We start from the raw sequence: 15725 nt of genomic DNA on the forward strand, positions 1-15725 counted from the left end.
CATAGTAGTTTTGTTCATTCACATTAACAAACCAATTAATAGCTTTAGAATTTAAAATTTAATATTTACATAAAATTTAAAAAATTAATTAATATATATTAGCTGAAAAATTAACTCTGAGAGTAAAATTTAAAAATACATAGTTAATTTGTATCAAATTCTAGCTTTGTTCCTATTAGAAATTTCACGTCAATTAAAAATATAAATGTTATAGTATAAAACAATTCTTATTTTGAAAATATTTCTAATCTCAGAAATTTCACGTTTCAAATATATACTTCTAAACATGAGACAAGTGACCACTAAAACAAAGGAAAAATTAATGCCAAAGCAATAAAATTGACCACTACTATATATATATATATATTGTGACGAGTTTATTCTTAGAAGCACATACAAATTTCTCTCCTCAATTAAACATGGTTGCAACATAGAAAATTTTCAAGAAACGAACCAAGGGTAGAATAATGAACAAGTGTGCTTGTGTGCATGTGTCTGAAAAATGAGTAATAATCAGAAAATCACAAATGTCTTATTAAGCCATACATAGCATCCCTTGATTAATTGATCACATGATGGAGCAATTATCAGGGTTTGATTCATAAACAACCCTGTAGTTGCAAGCTGGGGGATTACATGGCACAACATAGCACCTTGGACAATTGCACCATGGAGGGCAATTAATGTAAATCGGATGCGGTTGTGGTTGTGGCTGTGGCTGTGGTTTTGGTTGCTCTGGCGGTTTGGATTCAGGCTTAGTAGGAGGCTTGGGAGGGGAAGAACAGTGACCACTACACTTGGGACTCTCACATTTGATGCAAATGTTGCATTTTCCATCACACTTTGGATTGTTGCACTTGAAGCATATTAGGACACACTTGCATTCACACTTTGGCCCTTGACACTTGGTGCAATGATCGCCTATCTTGTGAAAATACAAATACCAGCATTGAATACCAAAGAATGGGACAAGTTTATGACAAAAAGAAAACTAAATTTAGTCATAAGAAACTTTCCCATATCAATTTAATCTCTCAAAAGGACATGTTTGTCATAATAATTTAGTCTTGAAAAAATATATTGATCTCTCACATTTCTTCTAATAGACTATTTGATGTCATATTTATCTCTCAAAGATAAAAAAAATGTAGCATTTATCTATTAGAATAAACTAATCTGACAATTTTTTTAAAGGTTCAATTAATATCACAAAATTTTTGAAAATTAAATTAAAGTTACATGATAATTTAGTAAAAAAAAAATAAAAAAATTATACCAAAATATGAGAGATATTCTTAATACATACACAACTTTCTTTTTATAATATGTTTATTATATATAATTTATAAAAATTCTTAGATAAAATATAAAGTATTTATTATCTTACCAATCTTAAACTTATTAACTTTGACACATATAATAAAGTGTGTTCTATAGTGTCAAATGTTTTTAATTATGTGATATAACAATAAAAGACGAAATCCACTTTTTTTTTTTTTTATCTCTTTCAATTTTAAGACAAATTAAACACTGGTGTATTAGACATCATATAATTTTCTATATAATAAATAAAAGAGTGAATTAATAGATACGATAACGAAAATACTCTTACAAATAAGACATAGTATGGGAATAAAAATGAGATATTTGTGGATGATAGGTGCTCACACTTGGGTTGGCAGCTGGAGCATTGAGCATGTGGTGGAGCTGGGAGACACAGAACAGCACAGAATGGCTTCTCTTCCTTCTTCTTTTCATCCTTCTTCTTCTCATCCTTCTTCTTATCATCCTTCTTATCATCCTTCTTTTCCTCTTGCTTCTTCTTCACCTCTTCGATGCTCACAACCGTTACGCACTTAAACTTCTTGTTCAGTTGGTTGATCAGGTAAATTGTGTTGATGTTGTCTCCAGTCACCACCACGCGATCTTTCTCATCCCCTTCAAGTGACACCATAGTCACCCCTGACAATTCGTTCCAAAAACAAGTTAAATATCTAAAATCAATCCTTCAATACCACATGAGATAGCACAAATTCCTATCCTAATTCACTCTAGTTAAATGCTATTTTATATCTAAATTTTGGTTTTTTAATGTATTTCAGTATAATAGGTCAAGGAGTAATTTATTAGGTAGTGTTTGTTTTGAGGTATTGAGACAGAGACTGGGAGACTGAAACTTAATATCATGTTTGTTGGTTCAGAGATTGGTACTAAAATTTCTGTCTCTGTCCCTAAAATTTCAGTATTTCATTACCTCCAAAAAATAAGGACACAGGGAACTAAAATTTTTAGAGATGAAGACTAAAACTTTAATAACATTTTATATCTAAAATATCTTCATTTCAATTAATTAATTTCAATTTTACTCTTGTACAAATTAAATTAGAGTTTCATTCTTGTTTCAATTTCTGTCTCCCACTTTGCACCAAACAGAATACTGAGATTTATTTCAATTTCTGTCTCTCAATCTCAGTCTTTCCGTCTCTATCTCTCCACCAAACGCCACCTTATAGATCTGAACTCCAATAAATGTCTGTCACTGGTTAATAATGAATTATTGTATACATAAAGCGAGATTTAAACTCCCAACACTTATTTAAATTGATGCGTGAGCTGACCGCTCCACTAATCCAATTAAGTTATTTTATATCTAAATTTGATATCCACTTTTAATGACCAAAATTATACTAATTGCTTTGATAAAATGTAAATTAAACTAGAGTGGATTGGTAAAAGATATTGACCTTGTACCTCTGCAGCAGTTTTCAGGGCCTTATTTCTGCATTTATCACAATGCATTTGGATCTTTATAACTACCTTTTGCTGCATATAAATTTAATTACCATTAATATATATAGTAATTGAAACACATGATTATTGAGAAGAAAGGAACGAAACATTGTTGATTAATTAGATTCTTACCTTCATAATGTTGGCTTAATTGAGATAATTAAGTAGCCTTGAATTCGTGCAGAGAGAGCTTCCACCACTAAATATAAATAGCAAGAGAGACTTCAGTATAGATAGATGCCTTGTTTTGTTGTTACTTGAATGCAAAGAAGAGAAGGAACACGAGAAAGACGTAGTGATGACAAGTTTTTATGAAGATTGCTTGGAATATTGCTGTTACACTGGTTAGACAGTGAGTCACTTTCAAAGATTGGAATGAAATATTGATGGAGCATGAAATTAAATATTAAACAAATGAAACTAGTATTAGCTACTACTTATAATAAGATATATATTATTCGTCACGCTAATGTGTCCATTTGGTTAAAATTTCGGGAAAAAGTTGCTTTTATTCATTTAAAAAAAAAAAAGCAGAATCTGACAAAAGACGGAGAAACAAGAGCATTGCGCATCTTAAGCATTATTATTAGTAGAATTAAGTAATTAAAATTTGATGTTGATACAAGTTGTAAGAAAAGCAACAGGTCAAGCACGGAATTAGTTATATTAAAGGAGAATTTGAGAAGATAAAAAAAAGCATATATTGAATTGATTTATAATTTCCATAATAAGAAACAGAGAATTAGTTGACGGAGAAAATAATGGAGAAAACAATGAAGGGACAAAGAAATTCAATTATGGTATTGGGGTCTCTTCTGTTCACATTTTCTCTAAATTTGCAATCTTAAAAAATTTAAATTTTTCGTGTTACCTAAAAGATTAATTGATGATCATAACCTAGTATATAACTTAACCTATTTATATATAGTTTTGTAATTGATAATTTTTTTAAGATTTAATTATTTTGTTAGTTTCTATAATTTTATTAAATTTGTAATTAAAATTTTTTATTTTTTTAAATAAATTCTTACACAGTTTTTAATTTTATAATTAAATCATTTTTATGTTAAAAATATTAAAATTAGTAAAATATTTCTTCAAAAAAATATGTGATCAAAGATTTAATTTATGTGTACTTTTAATTTGTTAAAAAATATTCCATTAACTCAAATATTTTTTACACTAACAAAAATTTAGTTATAAAATTAAAGATAGTGTAAGAATTCAATAAAAAAAATATAAAATTCTAATTATAATTTTGTAAAATTATAAAAATTAATAAAATATTTAAATCTTCTTTTAAATTTATTTCTCATATCAACTGCAGCAAAACAAGAGTTTAACGACATTTGTTTTCACTGCTTAGCAATAATTTTAACTGGCACTAAAATTTTTCGCGATGATTAGATAACCATTGCTAATTGGGGTGTCACCAAAGCATTTTTTTTTTGGTGACTCGTCACCAAAGCATTTAATAACGGTTTTTAGCAACCACTAGTAAAATATTAAAATCACTCCGTTAAATTGAGTCACTTTTTTAAGACATTTGCTATTTGACGTATTTAATTTTTAACTAATAATTATACTCATTTTTTAATAAAATAAAATTTTCTTGCATAATGAAAAATTGAATTCATTCGTGAGTCAAATGACATACATTAAAAATTAATCTCAAATGATGGAACGTAAAATCAGATAATGTGAATATCAAAGTTTTATATTAGTAGATTCGAATGGAACATAAAAAAATGACTCTAGCATGAAAAGATTATGTGAAAGTACACATTCTATTTCAAAAATTTTTTTTTATAATTATTTTGGTTAAAGATGAGAATAAGAATGTGAGTTGGAAATTAGTTGGAGTTTACTTGAGTACTAATGAGCTGACTCAAATCAATCAATTCGAATAACTCTTTTCTCGATTTTAATTATTTAAAGGTAGCTTTATCATCTTGGGTGACTTCGATGCAATTACAAATTATGGAGAAAAAGAGAGAGAGAATATGAGGTCTGATGCCTCCATTGAAAATTTCAATGGTTTTATTGACGATAATCAATTGGTTGATCTTGAGATGATAGGATAACGATTCACATGGTCAAATAGGAGGGTTGGAGAGATGTTAATTAGAGCGAGGCATGATCGTTTTATGGTTGGAATGACTTGGAGGGAGACTTATGTAGATGTGGTGGTAAGAAGATTATCGGAGAATGGTTTGGATTACGCTCATCTCTTACTTGATTCGGTTCCTCCAATAAGGTCTACTAAAAGAAGATTTAAATTTTAGGAGCGGTGGTGTGAGATGGAGGATATAAGGGCACTGATAGCAAAAGTTTAGAGTATGAAAGTTAATGACTCACCTATGTATATTTTGGCACAAAAATTGAAGTGTTGTAGGCACCGTCTAGTGGAGTGATAGCAACATAACAAATCCAACTCTAAGAAAGTAATTGAAGAACTAAATTTTAGGTTGGAACAGTTGAAGACATTGGGGTTATTTTGGTAGGCCAGAAGTGTTAGAGGTAGAAAAATAAATTAGAAAAGAAGCTATCAAAAGAAGAAAGTTTTTGGAAGAAAAAATCAAGATGTAAGTGGTTGAAAGAAGGGGATAGCAATACAAAGTTCTTTCATCAGAAGTTCCAAGCTAAAAACCGAAAAAATAAAATTTGAGGACTAATTCGGAATAATGGTAAATAGCTTCAGATCCATAGAATATTGCTCCGGTAGTTGAAAATTATTTCAAGAAAATATTTTCATTCGCTAACCCATTAGAACCTGGTGACATATTCAGTAATTTCAGTCCTCCGGTTACAACTTTCATGAACTAGAGGCTAATAAGACCAATCTCCATGGAAGAAATCAAGAGATCCACTTTTAGCATTTGTCTTTAAAGTGCTCCAAGTGAGAATGACTTCACAGCACGATTTTTTCAGTTTTATTGGAACATTGTGGGTGGTGATATTTTTAAGACAGTTCATAGCTTCTTTGGTGGAGGTAAATTCTCAAGGTATTTAACCATACACATATTTGCTTGATCCTTAAGATCCTGGATGATAAAGACATGTCACATGTCAGACCTATTAGCTTAACCTCAATCTTTTATAAGATTATTTCCAAAATTTTGGTACATAGACTTCAGGATTTTATGAAAAATTTAATAAGTCCAAACCAGAGTGCGTTTTTAAAGGATAGATTAATTTCTAACAATATTCTAATTCATGAATGTATGCACTACCTCAAAACTAAGAGGTGTGAATTGGAATGTGAAATGGCTATTAAATTGGATATGAAAAAAGCATATGATAGAGTTGAGTGGAGTTTTTTATGGTTCATCATGGAAAGAATGGGTTTTGGAACCAGATGAATTTCTTGGATAAGATAACTAATCATTACTGTTTCTTACTGTGTTCTTGTGGAAGGTCAATCTTATGAAATTTTTAAGCCAACAAAGGGTATCCGGCAAGGAGATCCCTTGTCACCTTATCTATTTATATTCTGTGCGGAAGGATTATCCTATCTGTTACACATGGCAGAATAAAACAGGTTTATTCAGGAGATTTAGATTCACAAAAGCTCTCCAACAGTCAATAATCTTCTCTTTGCTGACGACTTTAACTTCTTTGGGAAGGCTAATGAGAAATCATGTAACAATATCATATCTCTACTAAATGAATATGAGATGTTTAGCGGACAGAAAGTTAACCTCCACAAATTAACAATTTTTCTCAGTCAAAACACCTCACTCGCCAGAAGACAACAGTCAGTAGAGTTACTTAACATAGAGTATGTGGGAGCCTAAGATAAATATCTAGACCTTCCATCCATTATTCAAAGATATAAAAAGGCTTCAATCGGTACAATAAAGGATAAAATTCAGAAAAGAGTTCAGGCTTGGAAGAGGATTCTGTTATCAGCAAGTGACAAACATATTTTAATTAGAGCTGGCATAAATATTCGTATCTAGGAGGACCCGTGGTTACTCCCACCCTACTCTTATAAACTCAGTAACAACAACAATCCAATAACAGACATCAATTAGGTACATGATTTATTTACAATGGATGAAAGATGAAATAATATGCTAGTTGAAGCAGTTTTTTTTCCTGAGCTCAGTTCGTAAATTCTCTCCCTACTACTGAACGACGATGGTGAGGACAAGCTTGAATGGGCCTGGAACAAGAGGAAGCAGTACGATGTGGCCTCAGGGTATTGGGTGCATGGCTTATGATTTTTTTCATGCGCCAGTTGAGCACCTTCCAACGGTGATGACGAATTCAACGCGCTGAAAATCAATTTGGGGGATTAAAATTACCATCAAAAGTAAAAAAATTTCTGTGGAGAGCAGCCCATAAAAAATTACATGTACTTAATTTGATCAACCAGAGATTTTCAAATACTTCAGCAATATGCCTAAGATATAGAAACGATGACAAAACAATCTTTCACGCCTTGGTGCAATGCGGTCCCACTCTTAAGATTTGGTCTTTCTCTCTTTTTGTGAATGTTATAGTGCAAAATGAAATCATGAAGTTTGCAGTCTGGTGGTAAATGGCAGGTAGAGGTATTGGAAGAGAACAATCTTCTATAGCCCTCCTTGTATCTCTGTGTTGGGCATTGTAGAATGTGAGAAATTTGGAGGTCTTTGAAGGTGAGAAGCTGGCAGTAACAGTAATTGTAGAAACAACAAGGAAGTTCCAGCAAGGAATGACTCAAGTTATAGAGTATCGTATTTTGTAAATTCATAATATCTTCTGTTAGGTTTTCTTTTGTTAGTATTTGGTGCGTATCAAAGTAGGAGATCTCCTTTTTTTTAATCTTTGTCTCTATAATGGACAGTGTATTTCTTTTTTACAAAATAATGCAATTACATATCTTTGGAAAAAATGACATACACTAAACTTTTCCACACCAAAAAACTTATATATAGTAAATAATCTAGTTCATTCATTGTTTATTAAAATTTATAATTCATATACCGATAATATATTAAGGAGATAATATTTAAAGTTATCTTGTATAATATAATATTTATAATTTTATACACGGGATAAGTACCGTTTTGGTCCCTAACGTTGAGGGTCAGAATCGAAACCGTCTCTGATGTAATTTTCGACTTAAAATCGTCCTTAATGTTGCATTTCATTTTAAAATCGTCATTTCTAATAAATTTTTTTTTAATTTATTTCGAAACTACCCATACTTTAATAAAAAAAATTATAAAATTAAAAAAAAAGAAAACGCGATTGGGGGGGGGGAGAAAAAGGGTATACGAAGGGGGAGGGGAGGGGAAGGGGGAAGGGGAAGGGGAAGGGGAAGGGGAAGGGGAAGGGGATGGGGATGGGGGGGGAGGGGGGACGGCGCCGGCGGCGAAGCTTGGAGCCGCCGTCGCCGTCATGAAGAGGTGAAGTGGAAGAAGCCTGAGAAGAAGAGGAAGAAAATGAAGGGGACGCGGGTTCGGGGTTGGGGGAAGGGGAAAGGACGTGGGGTGGAGGTGGGGGGAAGGGGAGAGGCGGAGGGGGGAGGGGGAGGGGGACGGCGACTGTCGCTGTCGCCTCGGCTGTTCCCACCGCTGCTGGATCCGTCGCGTGCGTCGTCGTCCGAGGAGCCACCGCCGTCCTTGCTCATCGTCTCCCTTAGAGCCGTCGCCATCGAGGGCCAGCAGAGAGAGAAACGCGAGAGTCAGGGTCACTACCTCGCCGCCTCGCCACCTCTGCCTCCGCCTCTGCATCGCTTTCTGCTTCTGCTTTCTTGCTTTTTGTTTTCTTGTTTTCTGTTTCTACTTCTTGGTTTGGTGTTGTTTGGTGTTCTTGGTGTTGGTGGTGGTGGTGGTGTTGGTGTTGGTTGTGCTGGTTGTGGTGGTGGTGCTGGTGGTGGTGTTGTTGCTGTTGGTGGTGGTGGTGGTGGAGGAGGTAATTGTGTTGGTAGTGGTGAGGGTATTTTTGTCCAAAAAAATTAAAAGGACGATTTTAATACGAAAAAAAACGTTAAGTATGATTCTAAATCGAAAATTACGTTGGGGACGGTTTCGATTCTGACCCTCAACGTTAGGGACCAAAACAATACTTATCCCTTTTATACACATAATATTCGTAATTATATATTTATTACCTCTAAAATTATATAATTATTCTAACAATAATTAATAAATATTAAATAAAATAATTTTAAATTATTTAAGATGATTTTTTATTGTCTTTCAAATATTATTATTTATATATTTATGTAAAACTTAAATACTGCCACACACAATATAAGTTTTCCATCTAGCCAAGTGCTAAGAAAATATAACATAGAATCCTTAAAAGGGTAAAAAACAAAAATAAGCAATAGGGAGAAAGAAATTACGTGAATCAGCCAAAACAAAATCTGATTCACGAATCAACCAATGCATAAATATATGTAGTTTGAATCAAACCGTTTTGAACTTGGATTGAATGTAGTTCGAGTTGAGCTGCTTCGAATTACATGCAAAGTTGAAACATACATAATTCGAATTGAGGCAATTCGAATTACTATGAAACCTGAACTAAGCATAATTCGAATTGAAGCAATTCGAATTACTATGAAACGTGAGCTCAACATAATTCGAATTGAGCTGGTTCGAATTACTCCTATGTAATTCGAATGATGTTGATTCGAATTACACATTGTACAATAAGATACTAGAAAAAATACTATATAATATAAAAAAATATACTAAAAGAAGTATAAAACAAGATTATAGTAAATTAATTTTAATATAAAATTATTAAATATAAATTAATTTTAACTCCTATTAGTACATTGAATTAAAAATAACATATAAAAATGTACTTGTATTTATTAAATTTTAATAACATATAAAAATTTAATGACTTTTTAAATATTCTTTTTATAATAGGAGTACATTTTTATATACTTTAAATACTTTATATAAAAATGTACTTATATTTATCATACAAAAATAAAGTGTTGTGCCAATATAATAACATTATAATATTTTAAATCAATTTTTTTCTAGGATTTTAGATTAAAAGCAGCACATGAAAAAGCATTATTGGTATTTTAAAGCTAACTTAATTAAAAAAGATAGAACTGTATTTTTTAGGATTTTATGTACATAATTAGGCTAATTTTTTTTAATATTGATCAAAGATGTGTGTTACACTATGTTATTTGGTTTCAGGTAAGTTTTACTCTACTATATTTTTTTTTTTACTTTTCAGAAGACACAAATCTACAAAATTTTATAAAATGTCAATAATATTTTTTCTAGTATCTTATTGTACAATGTGTAATTCGAATCAACATCATTCGAATTACATAGGAGTAGGGGTGTGCATGGTTCAGTTTTTCCATAAACTGAACTGAAACTGCACTAAACCATTTTAAATGGTTTAGAAACTGAACCAAACTGCTTTGTCATATAAGAAACTGGTTTTAAACCAGTTTATAATACAGTGCACCAGTTTAAACCAGTTCATAAAAATAAAACTGGTTTTAATTAAAAAAACCAGTTTAAACTGGTTTATGCCTAAAACTAGTTTTCACACCCTCTCTCTCCCTCTCTTCCTTTCCTCTCTCTTTCTCTCTCTCTCTCTCCTTCCTCTCTCTCTCCCCTTTTCTTTCCCTTCCCCTCTCTCTCTCCTACCCTCCTCTCTCTCTCTCTCTCTCCCTTTTCCCATTCTCTCTCTCTCCTACCCCCCTCTCTCTCTCCCTCCTCTTTCTCTCCCCTTCCCCTCTCTCTCTCCCCCTCTTTCTCCTCCTTCCTCTCTCTCTCTCTCCCCCCTTTCCCACACTCTCTCCCTTCTCTCTCCCTCTCTCTCCTTCCTCGCTCTCCCCTTTTCTCTCCCTTCCCCCCTCTCTCTCCTACCCCCCTCTCTCTCCCCCTTCCTCTCTCTCTCTCTCTCTCTCTCTCTCTCCCTTCTCTCTCTCCCCATTTTCCTATTCTCTCTCCCTTCTCCTCTCTCTCTCTCTCTCCTCTCTCTCTCTCTCTCTCTCCTACCCCCCCTCTCTCTCTCTCTCCTTTCACTTTCTCTCTCCCCTTCCTCTCTCTCTCCACTTTCTCCCCCCTCTTTCCTTTCTCTCTCCTCTTTCTCCCCCCTCTCTCCCTTCTCTCTCTTTCCCCCTCCTCTATATCTCTCTCCTCTTTGTCTCCCTCCTCTCTCTCCTCTCTCTCTCTCTCTCCATCCTCTCTCTCTCCTCTCTCTCTCTCTCCTCTTTTTTCCTCTCATCTCTCTCTTCTCTCCCTCCTCTCTATCTCTCTCCTCTTTGTCTCCCTCCTCTCTCTCCTCTCTCTCTCTCCATCCTCTCTCTCCTCTCTCTCTCTCTCCTCTTTTTTCCTCTCCTCTCTCTCTCCTCTTCCTCCTCTCTCTCTCTCCCTCCCATCTCTCTCTCTCTCTCTCTCTCCCTTTCCCTTCCCGTCTCTCTTCCTCTCTCTCTCCTCTTTTTCCCCCTCTCTCCCTTCTCTCTCTTTCCCCCTCTCTCTCTCCTCTCTCTCTCTCCATCCTCTCTCTCTTCTCTCTCCTCTCTCTCTCTCTCTCCGTCTCTCTTCCTATCTCTCTCTCTTCTCTCTCTCCTTTCCCTCTCTCACTCTCTCTCTCCCTTCCCGTCTCTCTTCCTCTCTCTCTCCTCCTCTTTCTCCCTCTCCTCTCTCTCCCTCTCTATTCCCCTTTCTTTCTTTCTCTCTCTCTCCTCTCCCTCCCCTCTCTCCCCCTCCCATCTCTCTTCGTCTTTCTCTCTCTCTCTCTCTCTCTCTCTCTCTCTCTCTCACTCTTTCCCAATTCCTTCCTCTCTCTCTCTCTCTCTCGTCCCTTCTCTCTTCTTCTTCTTCTTCTTCTTCTTCTTCTTCTTCTTCTCTCTCTCTCTCTCTCTCTCCCTCCTTTTCCTCGCTCTCCCCTTTTTTCTCTCTCTCTCTCCTCTCCCTCCTCTCTCTCTCCCCCTCTTTCTTCCTCTCTCTCTCTCTCCTTCTCCTCTTTCTTACCCTCCTCTCTCTCTCTTTTTTCTCTCGCTCTCTCTCCATGTCTTTCCTTTTTCTCCCCTCTCCCTTGCTCTCCCTCCCTTCCCCCTTCTCTCTCTCTCTCTCCCATTTTGTTTCTCTCTCTCTCTTCCTCTTTCTCTCTCTCTCTCTCTCTCCTTTTTTTCTTTTCTCTCTTTCTCTCTCCTATTTCTCTCTCCCCCTTCCCTTATTTCTCTCTCTCTTTCTCCTCTTTCTTTCCCTCCCTTTCTTTCTCTCTTTTCTCTTTCTCTCTCAACCTTCTCTCACTCTATATCCCTCTTCCCTCTCTCCCCCTCTTTTCTCCAAAATAAGAGAGAGAGAAGGTTGAGAGAGAAATAGAAGAGGGGGAGAAGAGAGAGAGAGAGAGAGAGAGAAGGGAGAAAGAGAGAGAGAAGAGAGAAAGAGAGAGAGAGGGATATAGAGTGAGAGAAGGTTGAGAGAGACAGAGAAAAGAGAGAAAGAAAGGGAAGGAAAGAAAGAGGAGAAAGAGAGAGAGGAGGGCAAAGAAAGAGAGAGAAGAGGAGAGAGAAATAAGGGAAGGGGGAAAGAGAAATAGGAGAGAGAAAGAGAGAAAAGGAAAAAAAGGAGAGAGAGAGAGAGAGAGAAAGAGGAAGAGAGAAGGGAGGGAGAGAGAGAGAGAAAGAAAATGGGAGAGGGAAAAGAGGGAGAGAGGGAGAGAAACAAAATGGGAGAGAGAGAAAAGAGGAAGAGAGAGAGAAACAAAATGGGAGAGAGAGAGAGAGAGAAGGGGGAAGGGAGGGAGAGCAAGGGAGAGGGGAGAAAAAGAAAAGACATGGAGAGAGAGCGAGAGGAAAAAGAGAGAGAGAGGAGGGTAAGAAAGAGGAGAAGGAGAGAGAGAGGGGAAGAAAGAGGGGGAGAAAGAGAGGAGGGAGAGGAGAGAGAGAGAGAGAGAAAAAAGGGGAGAGCGAGAAAAATGAAGGAGGGAGAGAGGGAGAGAGAGAGAGAGAGAGAGAGAGAGAGAGAAGAAGAGAGAAGGGACGAGAGAGAGAGAGAGAGATGAAGGAATTGGGAAAGAGTGGGAGAGGAGGGAAAGGAGAGAGAGAGAGAGAGAAAGAGAGAGAGAGAGAGAGAGAGAGAGAGAGAGAGACGAAGAGAGATGGGAGGGGGAGAGAGGGGAGGGAGAGGAGAGAGAGAGAAAGAAAGGGGAATAGAGAGGGAGAGAGAGGAGAGGGAGAAAGAGGAGGAGAGAGAGAGAGATGGAAAGGAGAGAGAAGGGAGAGAGAGAGAGATAGGAAGAGAGACGGAGAGAGAGAGAGATAGAGAGATGAGGGAGACAAAGAGGAGAGAGAGAGGGGGGAAAGAGAGAGAAGGGAGAGAGGGGGGAAAAAGAGGAGAGAGAGAGAGGAAGAGAGACGGGAAGGGAGAGGGAGAGAGAGAGAGAGGCAAAGGAGAGAGAGAGAGAGAGAGAGAGAGAGAGAGAGAGAGAGAGAGAGACGAAGAGAGATGGGAGGGGGAGAGAGGGGAGGGAGAGGAGAGAGAGAAAGAAAGGGGAAGAGAGGGGGAGAGAGAGGAGAGGGAGAAAGAGGAGGAGAGAGAGAGAGGAAGAGAGACGGGAAGGGAGAGGGAGAGAGAGATGGAAAGGAGAGAGAAGGGAGAGAGAGAGAGATAGGAAGAGAGACGGAGTGAGAGAGATAGAGAGAGAGAGAGAGAATGGAGAGAGAGGAGGGAGACAAAGAGGAGAGAGAGAGGGGGGAAAGAGAGAGAGAAGGGAGAGAGGGGGAAAAAGAGGAGAGAGAGAGGAAGAGAGACGGGAAGGGAGAGGAAGAGAGAGAGAGAGAGAGAGAGAGAGAGAGAGAGAGAGAAAGAGAGATGGGAGGGAGAGGAGAGAGAGAGGAGAGGAAAAAAGAGGAAAGAGAGAGAGAGAGAAAGAGAGAGAGAGGAGGGAGACAAAGAGGAGAGAGATAGAGAGGAGGGAGAGGAGAGAGAAAGGAGAGGAAAAAAGAGGAAAGAGAGAGAGAGAGGAGAGAGGAGAGAGAGAGGATGGAGAGAGAGAGAGAAGAGAGAGAGGATGGAGAGAGAGAGGAGAGAGAGGAGGGAGACAAAGAGGAGAGAGATAGAGAGAGAAGGGAGAGAGGGGGGAGAAAGAGGAGAGAGAAGGGAAAGAGGGGGGAGAAAGTGGAGAGAGAGAGGAAGGGGAGAGATAAAGTGAAAGGAGAGAGAGAGAAAGAGTATGTAAAAACTAATTTTAGAGTTTAAATAAAACCAGTTTTAATTTGGTTTAAAACTAAACTGAACCATAAAAACTGGTTTTTAATAAACTGGTTTTCATAAAAAACTATGGTTTCAGTTCAGTTTTTTATTTAAAAAAACTGGTTTATTTAGAACAGTTTCAGTTCAGTTTCAATTCAGTTCAGTGAAACCAGTTTTTTTGCACACCCCTACATAGGAGTACTTCGAACCAGCTCAATTCGAATTATGCTTAATTACAGGTTTCATAGTTAAGGCAATTCGAATTATGTATGTTTCAGCTTTGCATGTAATTCGAAGTAGCTCAATTAGAATTACGTTCAATCCAAATTCGAAACAGTTTGATTCGAACTACATATATTTGTGCATTTGTTGATTCGTGAATCAGATTTTGTTTTGGCTGATTCACGTAATTTTTTTCTTCTCATGGCTTATTTTTGTTTTTTACCTTCCTTAAAAGTGCCAACGATTTTCATAATTTAATTTAGGGCAAATCACTTAATTAAGCTAAGGGGAGGAGAAATTTACACAAATCAGCCAAATCAAAATAATGACAATATAAATGTTCAAAGTAATTTGCCCTTTAATTTAAAGTTGAAAAATTGTAAACAATATAATGACAATATAAATGTTCAATCATTTTAAGGTGCATGTGTAGTACAGGAGAAAGACCTAACCCTCATCCACGAGTTCAAATGTGCCTAAAAAAACCCTACACCAACACTTCCAGAAGCATAATTAAGAAAAAACACTTTTATGACCAATGAGGAAACCAGGTACAATGAAAAACCTTTAGCATACAATAATCGGGTTTAGAATGATGTAACATCTCATGATGAGTAGATTTTATAAGCAAAATTTTTGTGGGGAGCCTGTTAATCATAAATATAACAGCTAAGAAATCATTTTCCAATACACCATTGGCAATTTGACAATAGAAAGAAGGGACATGCCCATCTTGTGTTTTCTTTCTACAATTCCGTCTTGCTTATGTATGGGATTTTTTATATAATTAAGCATTAAAAAAGCTTTTATTCCCATAATACGCACCATTCTAAACTGATCCTAAAATACGCACGCCCAATTCGTGCATAGCAATCGCGAAATGGAGTTTCACTTAAATTCATGTGTGACCCCCACGAAATGGCGCAATGGCAGTAGCTTTCTCCATTTTCTTTCTGCCATCAACGAAATGGAGCCAAGTCAATGACGGCGCACACAAGGTGGTGCACCTCAGGGGCAGTGCATGCGAATTGGCCAACCTGCTGGCGGCGCCAACGAAATGGAGAACCTTGTGCGTGGCGCCCACAAAAAGGTGTGGTCAAAGGACATGTTGCAGGAACCGTACCTCACATGCATTGGCTATGTTGGGAGGCATGAGACACTTGGGAAGAGGGCCAAGACCATTATAAAAGAGTTGTGGGGAGGGGACCTCATGCACGGTTGAATTGAAGGGAACATATGGTTTAAAAAAAATTGTATAAGTGGTAAAAGGAAGGTAGGAGAAGTTGGTAGTGCTGAAAAAAATTTTTTAATATGAGTGGGGGAGGGGTTAACGCAGAGGAGAACTTGAACTGGTTAGATGAACATCATATAGCGGCTCATTTATTCCAAAAGGTTAGTTTACGTCATTAAGTTGATAGTTGTCATTAGCGATTATTCGACATAATTTTTTCCACGTTTAAAAATTTTTGTAATGTATTTTGAATTATTGTATTTCTTGCTACCTTCTGTTGCAGCCGACACGTGTCC

The 15725-nt window shown here is 36.6% G+C and overlaps 1 protein-coding gene across 2 annotated transcripts; it reads right to left on the minus strand.

Annotated features, from left to right (window-relative positions):
• Positions 1–241: 241 nt before the first annotated feature.
• LOC107642098 (uncharacterized) lies at positions 242–3056 on the minus strand. 2 transcript variants are annotated; one of them, XM_016345416.3, is made up of 4 exons: positions 2923–3056; positions 2745–2823; positions 1669–1962; positions 242–921 (listed from the first exon to the last, which is right to left on the minus strand). In XM_016345416.3, exons 1-4 carry the CDS (start codon positions 2926–2928, stop codon positions 569–571), a joined length of 732 nt encoding a protein of 243 aa, XP_016200902.1. In that variant the 5' UTR covers positions 2929–3056; the 3' UTR covers positions 242–568. The 2 variants fall into 2 exon arrangements, with proteins under 2 accessions (XP_016200902.1, XP_088344777.1); XM_088488651.1 differs by lacking the exon at positions 2923–3056 and having other exon boundaries at positions 453–921; positions 2745–2829.
• Between the last annotated feature and the right edge of the window lie 12669 nt (positions 3057–15725).

The sequence above is a fragment of the Arachis ipaensis genome, chromosome B5 (genome assembly GCF_059453495.1).
Source record: "Arachis ipaensis isolate K30076 ecotype BB chromosome B5, ASM5945349v1, whole genome shotgun sequence".
Classification (NCBI taxonomy): domain Eukaryota; kingdom Viridiplantae; phylum Streptophyta; class Magnoliopsida; order Fabales; family Fabaceae; genus Arachis; species Arachis ipaensis.